The sequence below is a fragment of the Cydia pomonella genome, chromosome 11, assembly GCF_033807575.1.
Source record: "Cydia pomonella isolate Wapato2018A chromosome 11, ilCydPomo1, whole genome shotgun sequence".
Lineage (NCBI taxonomy): Eukaryota > Metazoa > Arthropoda > Insecta > Lepidoptera > Tortricidae > Cydia > Cydia pomonella.
In genome coordinates, this window is record NC_084713.1 from 12,148,466 (window position 1) to 12,169,329 (window position 20,864).

Here is a 20,864-nt window from a genome sequence, read left to right on the forward strand (position 1 = left end):
TCTGGTTTTTATAATTTTAATTATAATTTCAGTAATTAAAACCGATACTCTATAAATTCCATTCAATACGTATCGTAACAGTCACCACAGTTTCGACCGGTAAAAGCCAGTTATCGTTACCCATGCGCAAATAAATGAGTGTAGCTTCATTGTTTATTACTCGATCTGTAAGGCTCATTATATTCCTTGATAATGAAGCAATATGTTTTATATTAAACAAAATTAGCGAAATGCTAATATTTACGGAGATTTTTACAAAATAAAAAATAATAATTTTATAAAAAAACTGTTTTTTGTGATTATTTTTTTTCCTATAGGTTTCACGTAAATATTTGTAGAAAAGGAAATAATCTCCATAATATAAGCTATTATTTGACACCTCGATGATTAAAATCGGTTAAGTGGTTTTCGAGATACACCGCCAAAAAGAATAGGTCCGGCCGCCATCTTTGTGACGTCATTACTATCCCCTCCACCATTTTTCCGCTTTACTACCGCATGTACGGTGATCAGGAGAACTGTCCGAACACATTGATACCGGTTGTGGGTAAGGCCGAGCTGAGTCAATTAAATCTGGCCTCGGAGCGGCTTGGCGACCGTACTAATAGCAGTTCAGGCGTTGTTCCATACGCTTTTGATTTTATTATTGTTTAAAGTTTAAACTTTCTGGGGCAAAGTATCCCCTTGGCCCCAGAAAATTAATTACTTGTTCTGCTTTAAATCATTTCTATACATTTTTTTTATAATCTTATGGAGTTTTGAATAAATATAAGACAACAAAAACGGAAATATATACTTGATTGAGACATAAACATTATTGTGTTAATAAAATTGGTCTAAGATTTCTTATTAGAATAAATATAAATTATTATTTCAATAAGGAGGTATACTTAAACAAAACTACAGTTTAGTTTTGTAAATAAATTCTCTTAGTTTACTCGCTTTAGGCTAGGGGATAGGGTAAAGCGGGCTTTGGGAAGTATTTTTAATTAATTATTATTAGGTCCGAAATGATACAGTATTTTTGTTTTATAATGAAATTCGATAAAACTTCTGTCGAATCAAATTAAACTCGTTAGTGAAATCAATTAAAAACTAAAACTTTTAGGCCTTCTCAGTTAGCTTACCCGCTTTAGGTCACCCTTCCCTAATATTAAACACGACAACTGAATTATTTATTTATTACACTTCCCGCTACTTTGCTTTAATCCCAAGATTATTTAATAAAAATAATATTATTTTATTTGCAGACATTTCGGCTCAGAACAGGAATTAACGAAGCCATTTATCTTTTCCAACTTTTAGACGCAATGTTAATATCATAACTTGAGAAACGTTTTCAAATTGTTTAAGGTAAACAAAGTTAAGCCTTTTAAGGCTTGACAAGATGTCTTGTGGCCATAACAACCGCTGCGTGAAAGCCTTAAAGCGAGTTCAATTTAAATTTGAAAGCAAGATTTGAAGATTAAATTCCTAAATTATGGCATGAAACATATTTGTGGTAGGTTTTGCCACATATGATATAAAAGTGACGTAATCAGTGGCGGAACATCCAATTTAACTATGAGGCAAGCCGAAGGTAATGCAATTTATTTAGGCTATTATGAAGCATTAGAATACCCGCATCTGGTAAATATAATGTTAAACGTAGTTTCAATCAATCAATCAATCAATCAAATCATTTATTTGTTAGAATACAGTCAAGTGGATGTTATCAAATACATTTCAAAGAACAGTTATTTACTGAAAAGTTATTAATTAGTAGTTTAAGCGTTAAGAAAACATAGATCATACTAGATTTTATGAGTAATAAAGCTTTTATTTGTCGCCTTTGTTTTGGCAAAAACGATTGATCGAAAATGTAAACATGATCTCCGTAAATAAATTTAAGAAAATAATTATCATACATCGCACTCGAAGGGGCATTTTCTGGGCACGTTTGTCAGTAACCTTTGCAAATAAATCAATAAATTTTCAAGGTATCAGAATAAGGTATGTGTACTTAGAATGTATTTTTAACCGGGTGTTTAATGATAATGACCAGGGCTCGAACAAATCATGCCGATGATGTCAAGCCACTCATAGGATGATTTCAAATAGTATTTTTATTTTTATAGGTGTTTCTCAGAGCGATTCAACCGCTGTCAGTTAGATCAGTTTTGGTTATTTTGAACAAGAAAGGTACCTACTAGTTTACCATAACCATAAATTCCAATCTTGGGCTACTTGGACATAAATGCGAACAGGGGACTGTAAGCGGTACCAACCAAACCATAAACAATTACCACTTATCATTTATCAACCTCTTTATCAAACGATATCGATATGAGTAGATACGTCTTTGACTGACATTGTCAATCAAATGAACAATAAACTGACTTTGTTATTGTTTAGCCATTGTATCCATCGTATCTTTACGATTATATGTAGGTAGGATTTACTTTTACTATTGTATAAAAAGACGCTATAAAATGTCATCTTGCAAATATCAAGTTTTACTAAAACTTATTAATAATCTCCATATATTTTGAGATTATTTGTTGTTTAAAATGCTCGTTTTAAATGTATCCGCGGGTGTTTCTCAGAGCGTTTCATTTCAACTGCTGACAGTCTCCTGTTTATGTCGAAGTTCCCGAAGATTGGTATACCAGTTTTGGTTACGGTAAAGTAGTTAACCTTTTTTATTTAAAATAAACAAAACTGTCCCACCCATCTTCATCATTAAATGTGGGCAGGGGACTGTCAGCGGTTGAAACGCTGTGAGAAACGCCCATGGAGTGAGCACTTATGTTTAGTTATACCTCTAAGCTTACAGTAACAAGTTTCGTGAGACTATTTTATTCAAGACATCACCCTGTCACCTAAATTCCATGGAATTATTTATGATTATTTTGTTAGTTAGTTAGACCTGTTTAACTGTGTACTGTCGTTTGGCGTCTTGACATCTAATCTGCCAACTTACTTAGACAACAACAACACCATACAAACTTTATTTAGTGCAAATATAACACATATAAATTAATGAATATTACCAAAACTATGAAATATCTGTTTGAAACTCAATAAAACAAACTTAAAACATTTATCATCTTTATTTACAACGACTAATTTTATTTACAATAATCCGATCCGTATTTCTATAATCTTCCCTGTACAAATTTTCATTATCTAACTATTATGTGTAAAACAAATCGTGAAAAGCAAGGTGTGATTTTAATTAATAATAGACCATAACGCACTTAAACTAAGGATTATATTTATGAGGCCTGTGAAGTGGACGATCGCGGAAGATCGGGGGACGCGTTCGTCGGACATAACGCTGGACGCGACAACGACGCGGCGACCGCCGGCCGGCTCGCGGTTGTCTTCCGCGGCCACGCTGCTGACTTCGGGTGGTACACATTTGGGAGGTTGTACCTGGAACAAGATAATAAAATTATAATAAATAAACAGCAGCTGCTAACCAAAACTGTCCAACTTATCACTATTTAAGAATAAAATAAAAATATAAAATTGTAGGTAATATTCGATTGTATCAAATCAGTGGGATATATTTTGCGCTTATGATATTTATAAAATAACCGATGCCATCCGATGCACAAAAACGAGTAAGTCCAAATCCCATGTTTTGCAGAAGAAACTTTCAAAAATAGAATATATTGTATTGCGCAGAAATTTTTCTATAAACCTTATTTTTCTAAGGATTTGAAAAACAAACAAAGATTTAACAACACTAATGGTTTACAAAAGTCACACATTATGCAAATATACGAAATTATATTTAATACGAGTTTGAACAACCCCTAAAACTATTGGTAAAAAGATGTCTTAGATTTAAATTTTAAGCTGCCTACCTACAAACTTAGTGGTGTGACCCCATAACTTTACCGAACAAACTTAACGAACAAATTTCGGGATCTCGAGAGTGTCATTAAATCAATAAACTTAATCGGAAACGCCAAAACTCTAGATGCGAATATTAATTATTTACCGCAAAGTTTGCAGGTACCTACCCAAACTTCCCCCGATGGCGTACGTTTAATAAAAAAAAATCGGGTTCTTTACTGTTCTGAGAACAAAGTTACGGAGGTGGAAATAAAGGCTCCAAGGGGTTCGTATAAATTTACACAGCCGTGACTCACGGCTTTTTGCCTCAAAATTTGCCGGACACACCTATGTTAATACAAACGCGAAAATATTTATTCTATTAAAATTTGATGTTATTCTACATATCGCATGACAAATGACAATGACATCGCTCCGAAATAAAGTTGAAGAATTAAAAATCCAATTTTTGGGTCGATAAAACACACTTCTGTAAATAAATTAAAAGGGGGAAAGGGGGAAAGTGTTATTAAACCCCTTCGCTAAGGGTGGCGTCAGGAAACTGTCCCAATTAACCGATGACCTAAAGAGATAACCGATGCTTATTTACGCAATAGAGAATGCAGATAGCATATTGATGAGGAACAGTTATTTACGATACAAGTGTGGAAAGTAGGAAATTACCTATACGCACGTATAGTCGTGTATTGTACAATAATTTGCAATACGTATGGGCTTTTAAATTTTCGACGTAGGCACGGAAACTACGGAAAGTGGTTATTCCCGCGCTAGTGTGGGAAAGTAGCACCATATGTACTGTAAAGCAATTTTTTTTCGAAACCCAACGATTGGAAGGGTAAACAAATACTCTTTACCGCATGTTTTACACTAAGTAACCTACCCTGAAATTAAGAAATAGCCTTTAACTTGCCTCGTTAGCTAGTTAGTCAGGTTTTCTTATTAAATATAATTTATAACTTTTATAAAGTTTTCTTGTAACAGTTTTAATATGACGGATAAACTGTTAGCTGTTATAATAACTTTTTCACCTCAGCAGCTCGAACAAGCCTACTTTTGTCACTCCAGGGAATGTGGAAAGTGCGACTTTCCTCAATCCAGAGAGTGAGACAAAGTAGCTTATTAATTTAGTTAAGGCCATGAATACAAGAATAAAAACTTTACTTGATGTTGAATTGTTTTAACCTTTAATATGTTCTCACTACTGAGGTGAAAAGTTGTATGTGTCACACGAGAGCAACTACTCTGGTTTGTATGATATTAATATTTGAATATTAAGGTTTTACGGTAAAGGGATTTTCATAAAGTAAATAATTGGCAATCTTTTATTAGGAAACTCTAACCAGCACAGATGGTCTCGTAGGAAATCTGCTAACGTACAAAAATATATGCCTATAATAAACATGGAAGAACTTTGAAACCGACAAGGAAGTCACGCAAACAACTTTGTGAAATCCAAACTGTGCGGAGCTTGCTAAATATTAATAGAAAGAGGAAAGCGATATTAAATGGCGAAAGAATTGGATGTAAAACGTGTTCGGTGAAGAGGGATAAAGAGAAGTTTAACTGATAAAATATCAGCCCCGGTATTCGGGCTTCGTATTATAAATATATTTCTTTTTTGTTTACGAATTAGTAAAACGGCGTAACAAATGACGTCTGAATGTGGAACTGGAGCAACATCATCGAAACGTATAAAATCTCTTCCTATTAAACTTTGTTAACGAAACGCTTTGTATGGACTCGCTTTTTAGGGTTTTGAATAATTATTTATTAACGAAATAGTTATTCTGTGTTTTATTATACTAAAACTACCAAAGAAACTGCACAAAATGCAACTTAAAAAAACATGGTTCCAAAAAACAGAATTGCTGCAACGTGACGCCTGAATTGCTAAGTTCAATGACTAAAATGGAGTAAATAGGTACCTTATTATAAACAATTACCTGTGGCTGAGTAAAGTTAATCTTTTCCTGGCATCTCCGCGACTGGTGTGCGAGGCACGCCGCGTAGGCGATTGCGTGGGGGATGTAGCTCTGCTCCACCACGCCCGCGAACAATACCGTCGCCATGGGTCCTGCAGACAAGCACCAATCAAATACGAGTAGCAATTAGTAGTCGTCATTTTATGCCCGGTATGTTCATTCCGTTCTTTAACATCTACCTATACTGTGTTTTTTTAGCATTAGAAATAACTCCACAGAAGTAAGCATGTAGTTATTATCAGGCTCTTTAATTGTTAATAATGGATGGAATGGATTCATGATTTACTTCAAAATGTTACCGCAATCAGTGCTTAGTTTGGAACCTCAAGCTTTACTTTTGCGAAGTTCTTTCTAATGTTAAATAAAACAAAGTATAAAACGCAGCGCCATTATTTTAACATTATATAAAACATATCTAACTAATATCAGAAAAAAATGTTAAAAATTGTAACTAAATATTCGTACCTAGTAAATGTAATTTTATTTAGGTAGTCAAGATGTTTTTTGGCTTGATGTTAATATAGACTATTTATCTCTACATTTAAATGGCGGGACAATTTCTAATGAAAAGAATTTAGCTAATATTGGAAAACTATTGTAGAAGATTACAATTTTTTTAAAGATTTCGCTTAATACATAGGACCGTGAATTTTAGGGCTGAAAATAGCAACACTACCCTGCAGGTTCATGTTACGTAAACCACAAGCTTTTACTCGCCAGCAGGCATTTTCGCGACCCTCGATATATTTGCCGCTAAGTACTCACAATTCTTCGCAAATAGTTATGAAAGAGCAATCTCATCACATAAAGGAAGCCACTTACAAAACTCCAATCTAACTTACATAAACGAAACTGATTAAATTAAATATGTAAATGTAGGGCGGTAAAATAAAATTTCCGAGCCCACTCGTAGGATTTTATTTACCTACTTATTGTTAAACTGTACAATGTTTCTTAAGTAAACCGCAAACTTTTAATGGGCCTCCATCTCCGCATTGCGTGTACCGGGTACCCGAGACTTTCTCGTACATATACCTTTCAAAGAACAGGATATTGCCATTATAAAGCTTGATCGCGTTCAAGCTTGCATCTATTTGTTTTTACCGCTTTAGTAAAATTAAATACTGCATTTTTACATATGAATATATTTAAGTAATAAATAATAACCAATGAGTGTCTTAAAACATACTTATATGCCAACACAAAATGTCATTTCATATTTGCTAATCGCTTTTAAGTGTAAAAAACATAGTGTGATATAACACAGTGAGTTCCCTAGTTTTGTCGTTGGGTTGGCGGGTTTGATGCCAGTTGCTTTTTCTAAACTACGAGCAGTTATGCTCGAGATTAGGTTTCCAAAACAGACTCCGGGCTCCTTTAGGATACAACTGGAAAAAACACTAAGATATTATCCTATAAGGATATCATTTTAGTTTAAACAAAACAAAAATACGTAAACTATGTGTTGATGTTTACTTTCTCTTATTATTTCCGCAAACATATATTCAATCGCAGTTTTTTACAACGTTTCACAAAAACCTTTTTAATTACGTAGGTAAATAATTCACGAAATAAAATAAATCGTGACCTCGCTGAACTTTATAACACGTGCCAATAAAAAAACGACTTTTCTGTTTATTTAGCTTATTCCAGAAACAAAAATGTTTCAATATTAACTTGACAAACTCAATAACAATATACATAATGGATATATACAGAGGATTACTATAACTAGCTTATATCTAAAATAGGCCCTTTAGGCATTGTACCAAGGATCCAAGCGCGCACAAGTTTTTTTGGAGAAATAGCGAAACGTCTGGTTGACGTAACTGGTGACTGAAGAGCCGGCGACTTCCTCGCACAACGTATCAGTATTGCGATACAACGAGGAAATGCCACCAGCTCTTCGGTCACCAGTTACGTCAACCAGACGTTTCGCGATTTCTCCAAAAAACTTGTGCGCGCTTGGACCCCATGGAGGACACGTACAAAATAGCACAGTATTTTTTTTTCATATTGGAGTTGGATAATTCTTCTATCAAATGGAATGTAATCACTTTGTAAATTCAAATAAAAACTAAAACTTTAGGCTTTTCCGTTAGCTTACCCGTTTCAGTCCTCCCTCCCCTATGTGCACAGTTCTTGAATTCTAACTCATAGACAATTACTGTTATTACGAGTCCAAGTTTGGTTAATATCCATAATTTTATTGTAGATTTCTTACGGTGACTTTACGCCTATCTTTGAATCGAGTCAATGCATTGTAATATTGCATTGTTAAATTCAATTAATTTAGTGTCAAAGCCCCTATTAAATTAATTATACATATAACGCTAGGAAAAATAATCTTTATTAATAAGTAACTCTAATACTTCAAATGAAATAGTTTTCGAAATCTATGACTTTAGGAGACAGAGAAGACAGCTCCAGAGGCGCTGTGGACGAATAATAATATCAATTATAATAACCCGAATATATTGTTTTTCGAATGAACCACTCATAAACAAACGTTGGACGTAGTTTACTCTTCAACTACTAGAACAAGTCGGGCTAGCTTTTTTCTCTTTTGCTTGATGACTAAAAACTGCAAGATGATGCTGTGAACTTTTTTTGATAATGTCGATTGTAATTTTTTTCAGTCTGTAAATGCCAATAATAGGTAAATAAAAATACCATTTTGTCGTAGCACCACGGGATCTGGTAGCTGCCCTCATGGTCTCATTAAAAAAAGAACATTCTTTATAAGGCCACAAAAACCAGGCAAACTATTACATCTTACGTACCTAAAGCATAAACAGGCACGTCTTCTCCTCCATGGGTGGCCCATTGTCGCGGCGCAGCGGCAGCGTGCACAGAGTCCGGTGACGTGATGGTGCCGTTAGCCGGGATGGCCCGAGGTTCCGCGTGGCCCGGCCCCGTACCGTAAAGCAACGTTGTGTAGCGTAGGCCATCAATATCGGATACCATAGTGTCCGCACCTGCGCCCAAGAATATTATGTGACTTATTCCACTTTTATGTTTTAATCCTTGTTTAATCTCGTCAACGTTTTACTCAAACGTAAAAATAGTTTTAAATTTACCTATGCACTTCTAAAGAGTCTTCCGGTAAATTGATTTGGAAGGAACATCATAATTTTTCACTGTTTCCTTCGGAGCGCTTTCTGCTCTGTCACTGTCACTGTAATTGATACAGTTTCATTTTATCTGTGTTTTTTTTTCCACTATGAAGTAGGTACTGCCCATAGAAAAACCGATGGAACGCTAATTTGTTTCTTTCGTAGAAAATGTATGGCGTAGTACTTAATAGTTAAAAAAACAGACTAGTATTTCCAATTTCAGCTTACTGTTTAAGTTAGTCCAAGCTCTAACAGGGATGTTTCCTTTGTAATTTAAATTTAAACTATTCTTGTACTCTCAAAGTTGGATTTAACTAGTTTGGACTAAAATTTAGGTGGAACGAAAAGTCTCCAGAGATGAGCCCTATCCGACTAATGTTTATTTAATTTGACGTTATCAAAACTGGAATTGGAGGGGTCCGAAACATTGTACGGACAGTTTGTATATACATATTATATTTCGTAACTCCATTCGGTGATATCAGATACAAAAAAGCATTGTAGGTATTCTGTTATCTAGTTTTGAATCTCACTCCAATTTTACCATAATAAGTTTTCCTAGTGTTTGACAGCCAAATTTCAATTGCCCATTTGTCACCTTTATTGCTTCTAATTAAGATTGAAAGTGGCGTCTATTGGCACGGTGTCCATCACTAGGACTACGCAATTAGGGATCTAACTAATCCATGTCATGTGAATGCTCGTTACCCTTGAGGAGGAATGAGAGCGGCGATTACGAAATTATAGCATCTGTTGTCACTGATACTACACCACCACGCAAAACTGTCGTTTGAAGATCAATTTGGATCTTAAATGTATTGCACGAGAATAATAAAGCAAAATTGGATTCATACATTTTCTTAATGAATGTGTTTAGTTTCTGGCAAGTTTCTGGCCATGATCAAATGTAAGCCTTAAAAGAAGTTTTAACTACTTATAGAACGTCAGAATTGCAAAGTTCAGCCGGCATCGTCAATTTACGGCACACGGAACATGATCTAACAATAATGCATTGCATTTCGCTGTTGGCAGTTTTTACTGCAAAAACCTCGGTGCGTGTATATTTAAAAAAAAAAACTAGCTTACCCAAAACGGGATGGCCGCGAGGTGTGGCCTGGCCACCAAAGGTCATCACGTGTCCGTGATCTGCCGTGACCACGATAAGAGTTTCAGTTGGGTTGACTCGCTCCAATGCTGCCAACAACGCCGTCTCCAACTCCAACGTTTCGTCCAACGCTCTGTATGGATTATTGTAATGGTGTGCGTGATCTATTCGCCCACCTAGTAAAAGAAATGACACATTAAGTCCAGAAAACGGATTTAAAAAAAAGTTGTGACACTTTTTTGAATCACAATACGGCTGCCATAAATTTAATTAGCAATTTTGAGGATTCTTTCGTGGGGCTTTTGTGATTCGAATCCTGAGATTTTGACTTTCGCTTGATAGCAAAAAATCAAAAACCGCTTGATAGGGGTGTAGGGGGGGGGGGGGGGTGGCAATTACGTAATAAAAAACTAACAAGTGTATATTAGACCTTAAGGAAGTATATAGTACTTCGAGGCAACCAGAGTTATGTTTTAAATTTAAAACAGATCAGATTTAAGTATATCGAATCTACCCGCCATGTTAATGTTTGGGTACCTAAACTTTTCCACTGCACAATCCGAAACAAATGTTTAGTAATTTTAACAACGGCCAGCATGTTTGACCAGATCATCGGAACAAGGCTCAAATCACAGAATCTCTCCTTGAGATCAAAGTTTACTTGGCACAAATTAAAACTGCTTTTCAGAGAAAAGCTCTGTATGATTTTTATTTATTTATTAAAGTAATACGCGGATTAAAACGTAACTTTTAAAAATACATCTTTGAAATTTCTACTGCAGGGAACGTGAACATAAAAAACTTTATTAATCGACTGAGTTTTTCTCGTTATTGTAGTTCCAATAATTGTTACCAGTGGTCAAAGTTTGTAGTTATATCACCAGTACTTACGCTAGCGATCACGAACAATCTGAGGTAAAAAACTGCTTACAATTATAAATATTCCGAGATCTGATTATAACATAGGTACAGGTACATTTTAAACCTGCAAAGTTGAAGAACAGTTTTGTGGGAAATGTTTCGTTTCTAAAGTGATAAAAAATACTCCAAAAAGTTGTTAACGAATAACGGACGGTATTAATTGCCACCTTGTAAAAAGCGTATTTAACATACGCTGTATAATGGATATTTCGGTAAAACAGAACTCGTAATCTCATTCATCATCATAAATAAAACATTTAGACAAATATGAAATGAGAGAGTGACTGATACCTAGTGATTAATGCTTATCCACAGAAAAAAACATGAACATCATATGATGGCTGAGTAATTTTAACTTGTTATTAATTATTATCGTTGCGTACTAGTATTTAATGTGCATTACGTGTAAAAATATTTCGAATTACATTGTGTAAATGTCAGTTTTGTCTTTTCTCTCTTTCTTTACAAGTGAATTACAAGACGTTTTCATATCACATATTGAGAAATAGTACATTCTGTCACAAGGGAGCAAAATGACATATTTATGATGTGGGCGTACGTGTCCTAAACGAAAAGAAGGATTCTAAAACATAATCCTAAGCATAGTGTGGGATATGTACATGTGTTAACGCTGAAGGTGGAAATAATTTTGCTATCATGTGACATATTATACTGCTTTTCACATAACTTTGAGAAAATTATTATGTTTTAACATATTATTTAAGTTAAAAATAGTATGCAAAAGTAAAAAAGCTTCCTAAAACAGAAAAGTGCCACTTAGATCTAGATCACTAAGAGCATGAGAAATAAAAAGGGCTTTTTCTTCCCTGCTGGGGGTGGTCACAGGCAGTTTTCTACGTTTGAAATTTTGTTGCCGGTATATAATGTTACCACTACGATTACAATTTTATAATAGTAGCTTAGTCTTTGCTGGGCCAGGCTTTTAACTTCCTCGTACGACAAGATAACATAGATAAGGATTCTATTTTAGAATCCTTCGCTTCGTTCAGTATTCAATGTACGCCCACGCCGCAAACATGTCAGTTTAGCCCCTTGGGACACAATTCACTATTATATTAGGGAGCAGCACCATGGAAAAAAACTGAGCCGCAATGCGCCAACTATTGCAATGAAACTTTGAATAGGATGACACTGTTCAAAAACCTCGCGAACTATCTCGCATACAGCCGAGCAGATTGCTGCTGCAAAATGCTTCGCGCGATTGAATAGGTTGCGCGATTTATCTGCAGAGTCAATCGATTAAAGTTTATGCTTTGCTATCAAAAATTCGCCGCAGAGAATGAAGACTTTCTGTCTTTAGCCAGTATTTGTTCCTTTAATTAAACACACTGACGTCACGTATGAACTGTTATTTGAGCAGCAATTTCCCACTTTTACTGTAGTTTCCCTTAAAATGTAATAATTAATAAAAAAAATCCCACTTGCATGTATACTTTTATACAATCTGAAAGCTAAGTAAAAATACCAGCACACAGGCTATCAATATTTTGTAGCAAACAAAGTTAAAACCAAATTTTAGGGTTAAGCGATTTTTAAACGGACGAACTTTCATAACTTTCGAATGGACGAAGAGGCTTTTAAAGTTTCTAGACGTCTATAATATTAAGTAAGTCAGTTTTATGTTGAGCTCTGTTGACAAAGATCTTGATTTTAACGTACTACCACTAACACTTTTTTAACTTCCATATTCCAAATAGAAAGATAGGACTAAATTCAATAAAACGAAAATAGAATATGGGACGCTAATATCATTTCTTATTCAAGTTTCGTCAAATGGAATTCAGAGAAAATATCCCTAAAAATGTAATAGGTACATACAATTTTATTGGTACGTCTATTTTGGAATAAAAGGTAGTAATAAAATGTTCTGATACAAATCTAAAAATATTCAAGTATTAAGATCGAGCTTAGATGAAAATTCCATTTTTATGTTAATACCGTTTCTTTACTCCAAGTCAATTACAATCAATAAATTTAATTTTTACATCATTTGGCTGTAATCCTTTCAATATTTCCAATAACGTACCCTCAATAAGCAAGAAGAATCCCTTGTCGTTCTTCAGCAATATAGAGAGGGCCGCGCGGGTCATATCTGAGAGGGATGGGTCGTCAGCCTTCACCGCGGACCCGTCGGCCGAGCCCTCCTCGGCGTCCGTGACAGCGCCTCGTTCCGCGTTGAATTCCATGTGAGAATATTCAAATAAACCTGTAAAGAATGCAGCTTTAGAACAGGGAAAATTAAAAGGCGAATTTTCGGAGGGAAACTGTACGCTCTAAGTTATTTGTTGTACTAAAATGTGTTCATATAAAGTAAACCACTTTTATTGCCCGTGAGTGTGGTGAGCGAACTTAAGCCTCAAGACGTAATTTAGATAGAATTGAGCAGATATCGGATTTTAGAAGTCAAAATTTAATGACATGGCGGGGATTTCCTAAATCGATGTTTGTATGTAAAATGTAGCCAAGACGAGACCATAAGGCTCGCATTGTCAAAAAGACATCAGATCTTTTGTAGAACCAAGCTTCTAATTCTTCACAAACTCTACTCCTTCGGCTTCAAATGTAAGAATGCTTTTGATTTTTAAGAAAAATATTTTTGTTGTAATTACAGACGTTAAGCATTATAATAGGTTAATTCTCTTCTTATATTTATTTTCAAAGACTATTTGAAATTTGGTACTCATAACCTGGGAATCATTTAAATTATGCAAAGCAAGTAACATTCATTATCATCTCCAAAATAATAGGTACTGACAAAAATAAACGCACTATCAAACAAAACTTGGAGCGACCACTGGTATATAAAAGCATCGATAGTAGATTTTATCGATATAGGAACTCCCTACCTGTTACCAAATTTTCCCACCTGTAATTCAAAGTCTAGAAGAGAGGTTTTACCACCACAAAGTTATCTTGTTTATAGCTGTGTTTCCATTTGTCCATTTTAAAGGAATAATAATTACACCAACCGTGAAAGCAAATTATCAAGCAGTAAAGTAAGATTGTCGACGACACTTTTAGTTGTTTTGTAAGACATTTTAATAGTTTTACCATTTAGTCAATAATAAGATGTTCATTCATACATTTAGTATGAAACAAAAAAAAATCTTATCGATGAGCATAAAGAACTGTCAAAATTAACCATTTTGTCGCTAGCTATTTTTCCAAAATCTGTATATGTCAATAAGTGTAAAATTAAAAAGTTAAAGGAGGTCCTGTAAGACCATTTTGGCGTAGCAGCATAAGATCTGTTAGCTGCCCTCAGTGCCTCATTTAAAAAATCAACTATGGTGCTCAAAAATATCTGAACACGCACTCTAGCGCCTCGACAACAGAGGCGTGTTCAGATATTTGTGAGCACCTTTGGCTGCTCGAACGAACGATCGATTTCGCTCGATCGAACGAATTCTCAAAAAGCCGAAAAAGACAAACAAAACTTGTCGTTAGTAAGCTTGACTACCGCTTGATATTCTTCTTCATGTAAGCTTTTGGAAATGGAACGCCGTTTTTATGTTATTTTAGTACCACACGCAACCATCACCCACGCTTATCTTTATGTCAGTCACAACGAATGGACAATGAAGTTTTTGACAACGCTGTGAAATTTATCACCAAAAAAGACGAAACCATCCCATCCTAGTATGACGTTATCAACATTTCAAAAGTTTTCATGTGTAGTTCCAAAAACTATTCAAACTAAACATACAAGTAGACTATATAAACTGCAACCCCCGAATTTAGAATATTTAAATAAATAACGTACTTTTATCTTATCTCTTCGTACTGATATTTTTCGGCACCAATTGCAAGTTTCTGTTTGACCCAATGGTTGACTGGTAGAGAATCCCTTAAGGCATTAAGTCTGCTATTTGTTCTTTCACTGTGCTAGCCTTCACATTTTGAAAGTCGTTTAGAATGTAGCCAATGTTAGCCTGTAGGATCAAAAACGAATCTATTGAAATCACACCATTTAAAATCGACTTAGTAGTTTTGACGATAGGTATAGATACTTAAATACATAGAAAACATCCATAAATCAGGATCTAATTGTAATGAACACTCAAATAAATGCCCTTACCAGGATTTGACCCTTGGACCTCATACTTCGTGGGCAGGGTCACTTCCGACTAGGCAAGGAGGCCGTTTATAATTAATAACAACACGACGTTAGGATAATTTAAAATATAAATATTTAGTAAAAATTACACAATTATTAGGTGCTCATTTAATAAAAAATATACCAACAAGAAAACTTAAACGTGGGTAAGCTGTTCATACGCTTCGTTTAACATTTGGCAAACTGTTTAAATTACCATAAAACGCTGTTATATACCTACTTATTTACAATACCCGAAAGCTCCGACCTTTATAAAAATAGTAAAGAAACCCTATTTCTAAAACGCTGACCGCTGTCACCGCATCGGTAAAATATTTGTATGATAATGTACTTCCAAAGTAGCAAGACCGAACTAAAATTAGCAGACTCGCAAATTGCTCAGTAGCGACTTAACTGTTCTTACTGAGTTATCTTACAGAGTTATCTACGTGTTAATCATAAATTTAACTTAATGGTATGCACCTTTAATTAGAGTTTCTAATTAATTAACAATGTCAATTTCTAATAATTTATATACAGAGCGATGATAATAAAAATGTGAGTGAAACGAGCAAAGCTTAACGCAGATGGAGCTTCAAGCGTTTAAAAATCATTTCATGCCAAATAAAATAAAAATCATAAACCATAGACCATTTTTTTTTCTCAAATACGAAGCCGAACATTTTGTTTAAATTACATTATATATATACACCTACTATACCACATTACACTACTATGATCTGACCCTATGAACCGGTACTATGTAGGTACTATCTTTTATACATATTCTGTGTCGATATATTGAATCTCGTTTACACCCATGCGAGGTGACCTAATAAATGTGATTCAATATGATTGATAATATATGACGTATCTTAAAGTTCGAATCCGGCCATAAGTCACCTTTATTCGTGTCAACCTTTGTTAATCTCCAGACAATATTCGAAGGTTACGAGTGACGTAAGACATAAGTTTCGGCTTTTTAATATAAGTGTGTTACGAGTACGATGTTTGATTTATATAAATAATCTTATTTTAATTTAGTCGTTATGTTGTATCTTCTTACTGTGTAACCAACTTTTTCTTATTTAACCATTTTTTAAAGTATGTTATTTCATGTATTTCTTCTTCTTGTCTGTTACCTTCCGTGATTCTTTTCACTTGATGTTCTCATCGAAAGATCATCGCTGGAAGCTACTAGCAACATGCTGTGATGAGGCCATTTCGTTGCACTTTATACTTTCCATGTTTTTGTAATAATATGTAATCTGTCTCACTTGTGCTTAAGAACAAAAATAATAATCCATTGTATCTATTCTTTTCTAAATGTATAACGCAAGTTTTAATGATCCACTTAAAAGCATACTTAGTATTGTTATTTGGGCTAGGAGAAATCAGGAGTTTTCAAACGCCATTTTTTGTATGGGGATTATTATTATTATCGTATGGCTTTATCCTTTATAAGTATTTTACATTATAGTTTTTATAACATAAATCTATATCTAAGTTTAATAGCCAATCCCTGGCACCCGCTGTAAGCTCATAGAGTTCTTTAACTCTTCCAGCATACCGTCTCCGAGGACACTCTTCTACTATATGCGCAATTGTTTGGTCCGGCGCACCGCAGTCGCAACCAGGCGAGGTCTTGTAGCCCCACCTGTGCAGAGTATGATTGCATCGGCCAATTCCCGTCCTGATGCGGTTGAGAGACACAAAGATCTTCCGTTGCTCATTGAATCCTGGTGTCTCTTTAGTTGGATCCAGGACAGCGTTGCCTAAGTTCTGTGCATCCCATTGGTCTTTCCATTCTGTGGAAATACTGTACGTTTCGGGTCCCTGAAACTTGCGGTTAGACCAGAATGGTCTGCGAGATGGCAGCCTCATATTAGGGAGATTGTCTAACGTTCTCCTTATGGGGAGCGACGGTTTTTGTGCTTTCACCCACTCTCTAGAGGCGGCGTAAGTTCTTCTTAATTCTGGTGGCGCAATGTGGGACAATACTGGCAGCCATTGAGAAGGTGTGGGCATTAAGTTACCAGTTATTGTACGCATAGCTCTATTGAGGTGTACGTCGATTTTGCTCGTATGTGCGCTTTTGTACCACACCGGAGCACCGTACTCCGCTGCAGAATAGACGAGGGCCAAGCTGGAAGTACGCAGTACACCTCCTCGTGCACCCCATGACATTCCCGCGAGTTTGTTTATTAGGTTTACCCTACTTTTCACTTTCTGGCTTAAGCTATCTAGGTGGGGCTTGTAGGTAAGTGACCGGTCCAGAGTAATTCCCAGGTATTTCGGGGTAAAGTTATGCTGAAGCTTCTTACCACAAAAAGTAACATTAATTTCCTTACTTGCCAAACTGTTGGATAAATGAAATGCGGCTACCTCCGTTTTAGTGGGATTTGGGCAGAGTCTCCATTTCACGTAGTACTCATTTAGGACTTGAAGATCTCGCGTGAGCGTCGCTTGGCCAGTTTCGAAGTCCCTGGTCTGGGTGGTGAGGGCAAGGTCATCAGCATAAACAAATTTATCGCATTGCGTCGGTGGCATATCACGAGTGTAGATGTTAAAAAGCAGAGGAGCCAAGACCGAGCCCTGAGGAAGTCCATTTTTTAATAGTTTATAGCGACTTTCCTTTTCACCGAGATGAACTTTAATTTCGCGTGGTCCAAGCATCCTTTTCAGAAGACGTAGGATTTTGGATGATTTTATTATTGTATGGGGATGTTATCTAAATATAACAATCAATACAAAAATGTGTATACAAACATATGTTGAAGAAGATCAAGGCTTGACGCGTTAGATTTTCGATTCGATTTTATTGGGTGAAAATTAATCGTGTCAATCAAACAATGTCAATTTAATAGTTACACTGTTAATAAGGTAGAAGTACTAGTGGTCGACGCTGCACTAGTCACCGACATGTTCACTTTATTTCATGGAAATATAGGTCAAATTTGAACAACGAAGATTTTTCTGTATTCGAATTTAATCCTTGTCACTTTGATTTGACATAAAGTGCCCATGTCGAGTGCAGCGTCGAGCACTAGTACTTCTACCTTATATGAAGAAAATATTTTCCAAGTAGGTTCAGGTACGAGGAAAGGGAGCTAACGCCTCAAATTGTATAAGCATTTTTGCTGCAGCATTTTTGTTGAAACTATTTGGTGAAATGGAACTGCTGATGAAGACTGCTCAGTTACTTATTAAAATAATCCTATGACATAGCTTCTCATTATCCGTAATGCAACATATATAAATGTCGACAGACACATACACGGACATTAAAATACGAGAAACCTTTATTTGCATTAATTATTCAGTTCGTATTAAAATCACAACCAAAGCGAACGCTGTTTTGCTTCGATTTAATTTCTATTAAGTTAGAATAACCTGTTTCCGTGTTTAACTACTGCGTTTGCTTTGCTACTAGAATGTTCAATGTTTTTGTTTATTTATTTAATTTTATCATAGCAATAGCAACAGCTTCCGTAATTGATAAAAAGAGTAGTAAAAATAAAATTTTGTGCCAAACATTGCGCTATTCATTCTCTTTCCCAACGGTCTTTACTAGAGATGTGCCGACTACGGTTTTGGCCGACTAGCCGACTAGCCGACTAGTCGGCAGTCAGGTGGCCGACTAGTCGGCCGACTAGTCGGCGTAGCCGACTATGGTCTTCGCCTAAGTTCGGGCGTAATCGGAAACGTTCGGGTCGCCTGATTCGCTGCCGCACGTGGTTGCGTTTTCATGTTTTGACTAGTTTTGTTTACCTTTCCGATTCACTTGTTGCTCCGGTGTGTTATTATTAGAAAAACATACATAACGAATCGTAATTGTTGTTTAAAAGTTTAAATAAACAAGTAGTGATCTTTATAAACATTATGACTAAAAGAAAATCACGCGTGTGGACATTTTTTGACGATGTTGAAGATGATTCAAGTAAAGTGAAGTGTAATCAATGCCAAGTACTTATTTCGCGAGGTGGACTGGGTAAATCGGCAAACACTTCGAGTATGGTGGTTTTTTTATTTTATTTCCTTATTTTTTTGGAAGATCTAGGCAGCCGACTATTCGGCTCATTTTGCCGACTAGTCGCCGACTAGTCGCCGACTATAAATGTGGCCGGATAGTCGGCTTTCCCGACTAGTCGGCGACTAGTCGGCACATCTCTAGTCTTTACGTATCCACGCCACGTCGCCATTTGGCCATACGATGGTACTATTTGAATGTTGCTCTCCTTAAATATTATTTTTGCTAGGTTTTTGTTAGATTTCAATAAGATAAGTTGCATCATTGGAACTTATAAAATAACAGAAAAAAAAACTAGAAAGTAGTAAAGTTTACAATTCTTACATCTTCTAAAAACGCGGCGAAGTTTGTGAAAACTAGAGCATCTCGACAACAACCGTCCGTTTTGGTGGACAACACTAGTTCGACCTAGATATTTTTGTTATTTGTTTTTGGCGCATTACAAGCTATTTTACGATCAATGTAATTTCAAATAAAAAATTTACCTACCTATAGTCAAAAAGGAGAGTTGATATTAACAATTTTAGCAAGAAATTCCTCCTAAACATAGACACTTGCTTTGCTGCGATTACTGATTTCAACAGTAATTCAATTTACGAGCCCAACTTTATGAACAAAATCATGAAACAAAATAGGGAATCCCTACAAACTCCCCCATGTAGATAACACAAATTCAAACATGACGAAATAGATACGTTATTATACTTTGATTGCTGCAAGGTTCAATTTTAAATGACCCCGGGAAAAGGGTCAGGTTTCTTTCACATTTTGAGTTCAACCTTTAAAAGCAAAAGGGTAAAGTGAATTAATGAAAGTAACATAATAACGTAACGGTTCACAAACATGGTGTACGCAACGTTATTGGTCTTGCCCATTAATGTTTAGTTAGGCTACTTGAAAGCAATTTAAATATGAAAAACCAGTTTATTAAGCACATAATAGGAAGCAAATAGATGAAGGGTAACTTTGGGCACGGTCGGCTAACGCATGCGATATTTAATTTGCTCATTGGTTGGTTAGGTTTTTCGGTGCGCCCGCACGTCGGTAAATAAGGTTTGGACAGTCGTTAAATGTGATATTGTGTTTGGTTCTTGCTGTTGTAATGGACATGAATCACTTTACATGTTTTTACTGTAAGTATGTACCTAAAACAAACAATAGTTATTGTTCGAGAAGTGGAACCTTGAACGTTGCGAGGGTTTCAAGGCACGAGGGTTAAACAAACTTTTCCTCCGAGTGAAACACAACATTTTTCACCACACCAACGCGAGGAAAATAATAAATATGAAATACCAAAAAAAACCAAAGTGATTCCATAAGTGTTCCGTGAACAAAGTTTTGTAAGAAACACTCAAAACAAACCAAATTAAATTCAAATGGACGTAATTAAATATTTATCATCCAAAATCATCATTTGAAAGTCAATTCCACCAGCTAAAATAAGGAAACGACTCAAAATTTTCATCTGATAACTTTGCCCCACATGTGGATAAAATGCAATTTTCTCATTCATTTTTGAACAATCAAGAGGGCCTTTACCAGTTGGTGTGGTGAAATAGTTATTAATGATACAAGTATGGAAAGGAGGTCTTTTCCAACCGACACGAGTTGGGAAAAACCTAATTTCCACACTTATGTCATATAATATTTTACAATGCATTATGCGAGGAAAAAAAAAACAATGTTTGACGGTAATTAAGTAGTAATATTTAATTGAGGTTAATTTGTAATATTTTTTATATTCAAT

General features: G+C 35.5%; 1 protein-coding gene across 1 annotated transcript in view; it reads right to left on the reverse strand.

Annotated features, from left to right (window-relative positions):
* Window positions 1-3,077: 3,077 nt before the first annotated feature.
* LOC133522862 (alkaline phosphatase-like) overlaps window positions 3,078-20,864 on the reverse strand; it is a 181,653-nt gene continuing 163,866 nt past the window's right edge. Inside the window, exons 9-13 of the mRNA XM_061858325.1 lie at window positions 13,018-13,197; window positions 10,031-10,225; window positions 8,612-8,806; window positions 5,790-5,920; window positions 3,078-3,417 (exon numbers count right to left, since the gene is read on the reverse strand). Of these exons, the coding sequence (XP_061714309.1) occupies window positions 3,214-3,417; window positions 5,790-5,920; window positions 8,612-8,806; window positions 10,031-10,225; window positions 13,018-13,197 (905 nt within the window). The 3' untranslated portion in view covers window positions 3,078-3,213. The remainder of the gene's footprint in view (window positions 3,418-5,789; window positions 5,921-8,611; window positions 8,807-10,030; window positions 10,226-13,017; window positions 13,198-20,864) is intronic.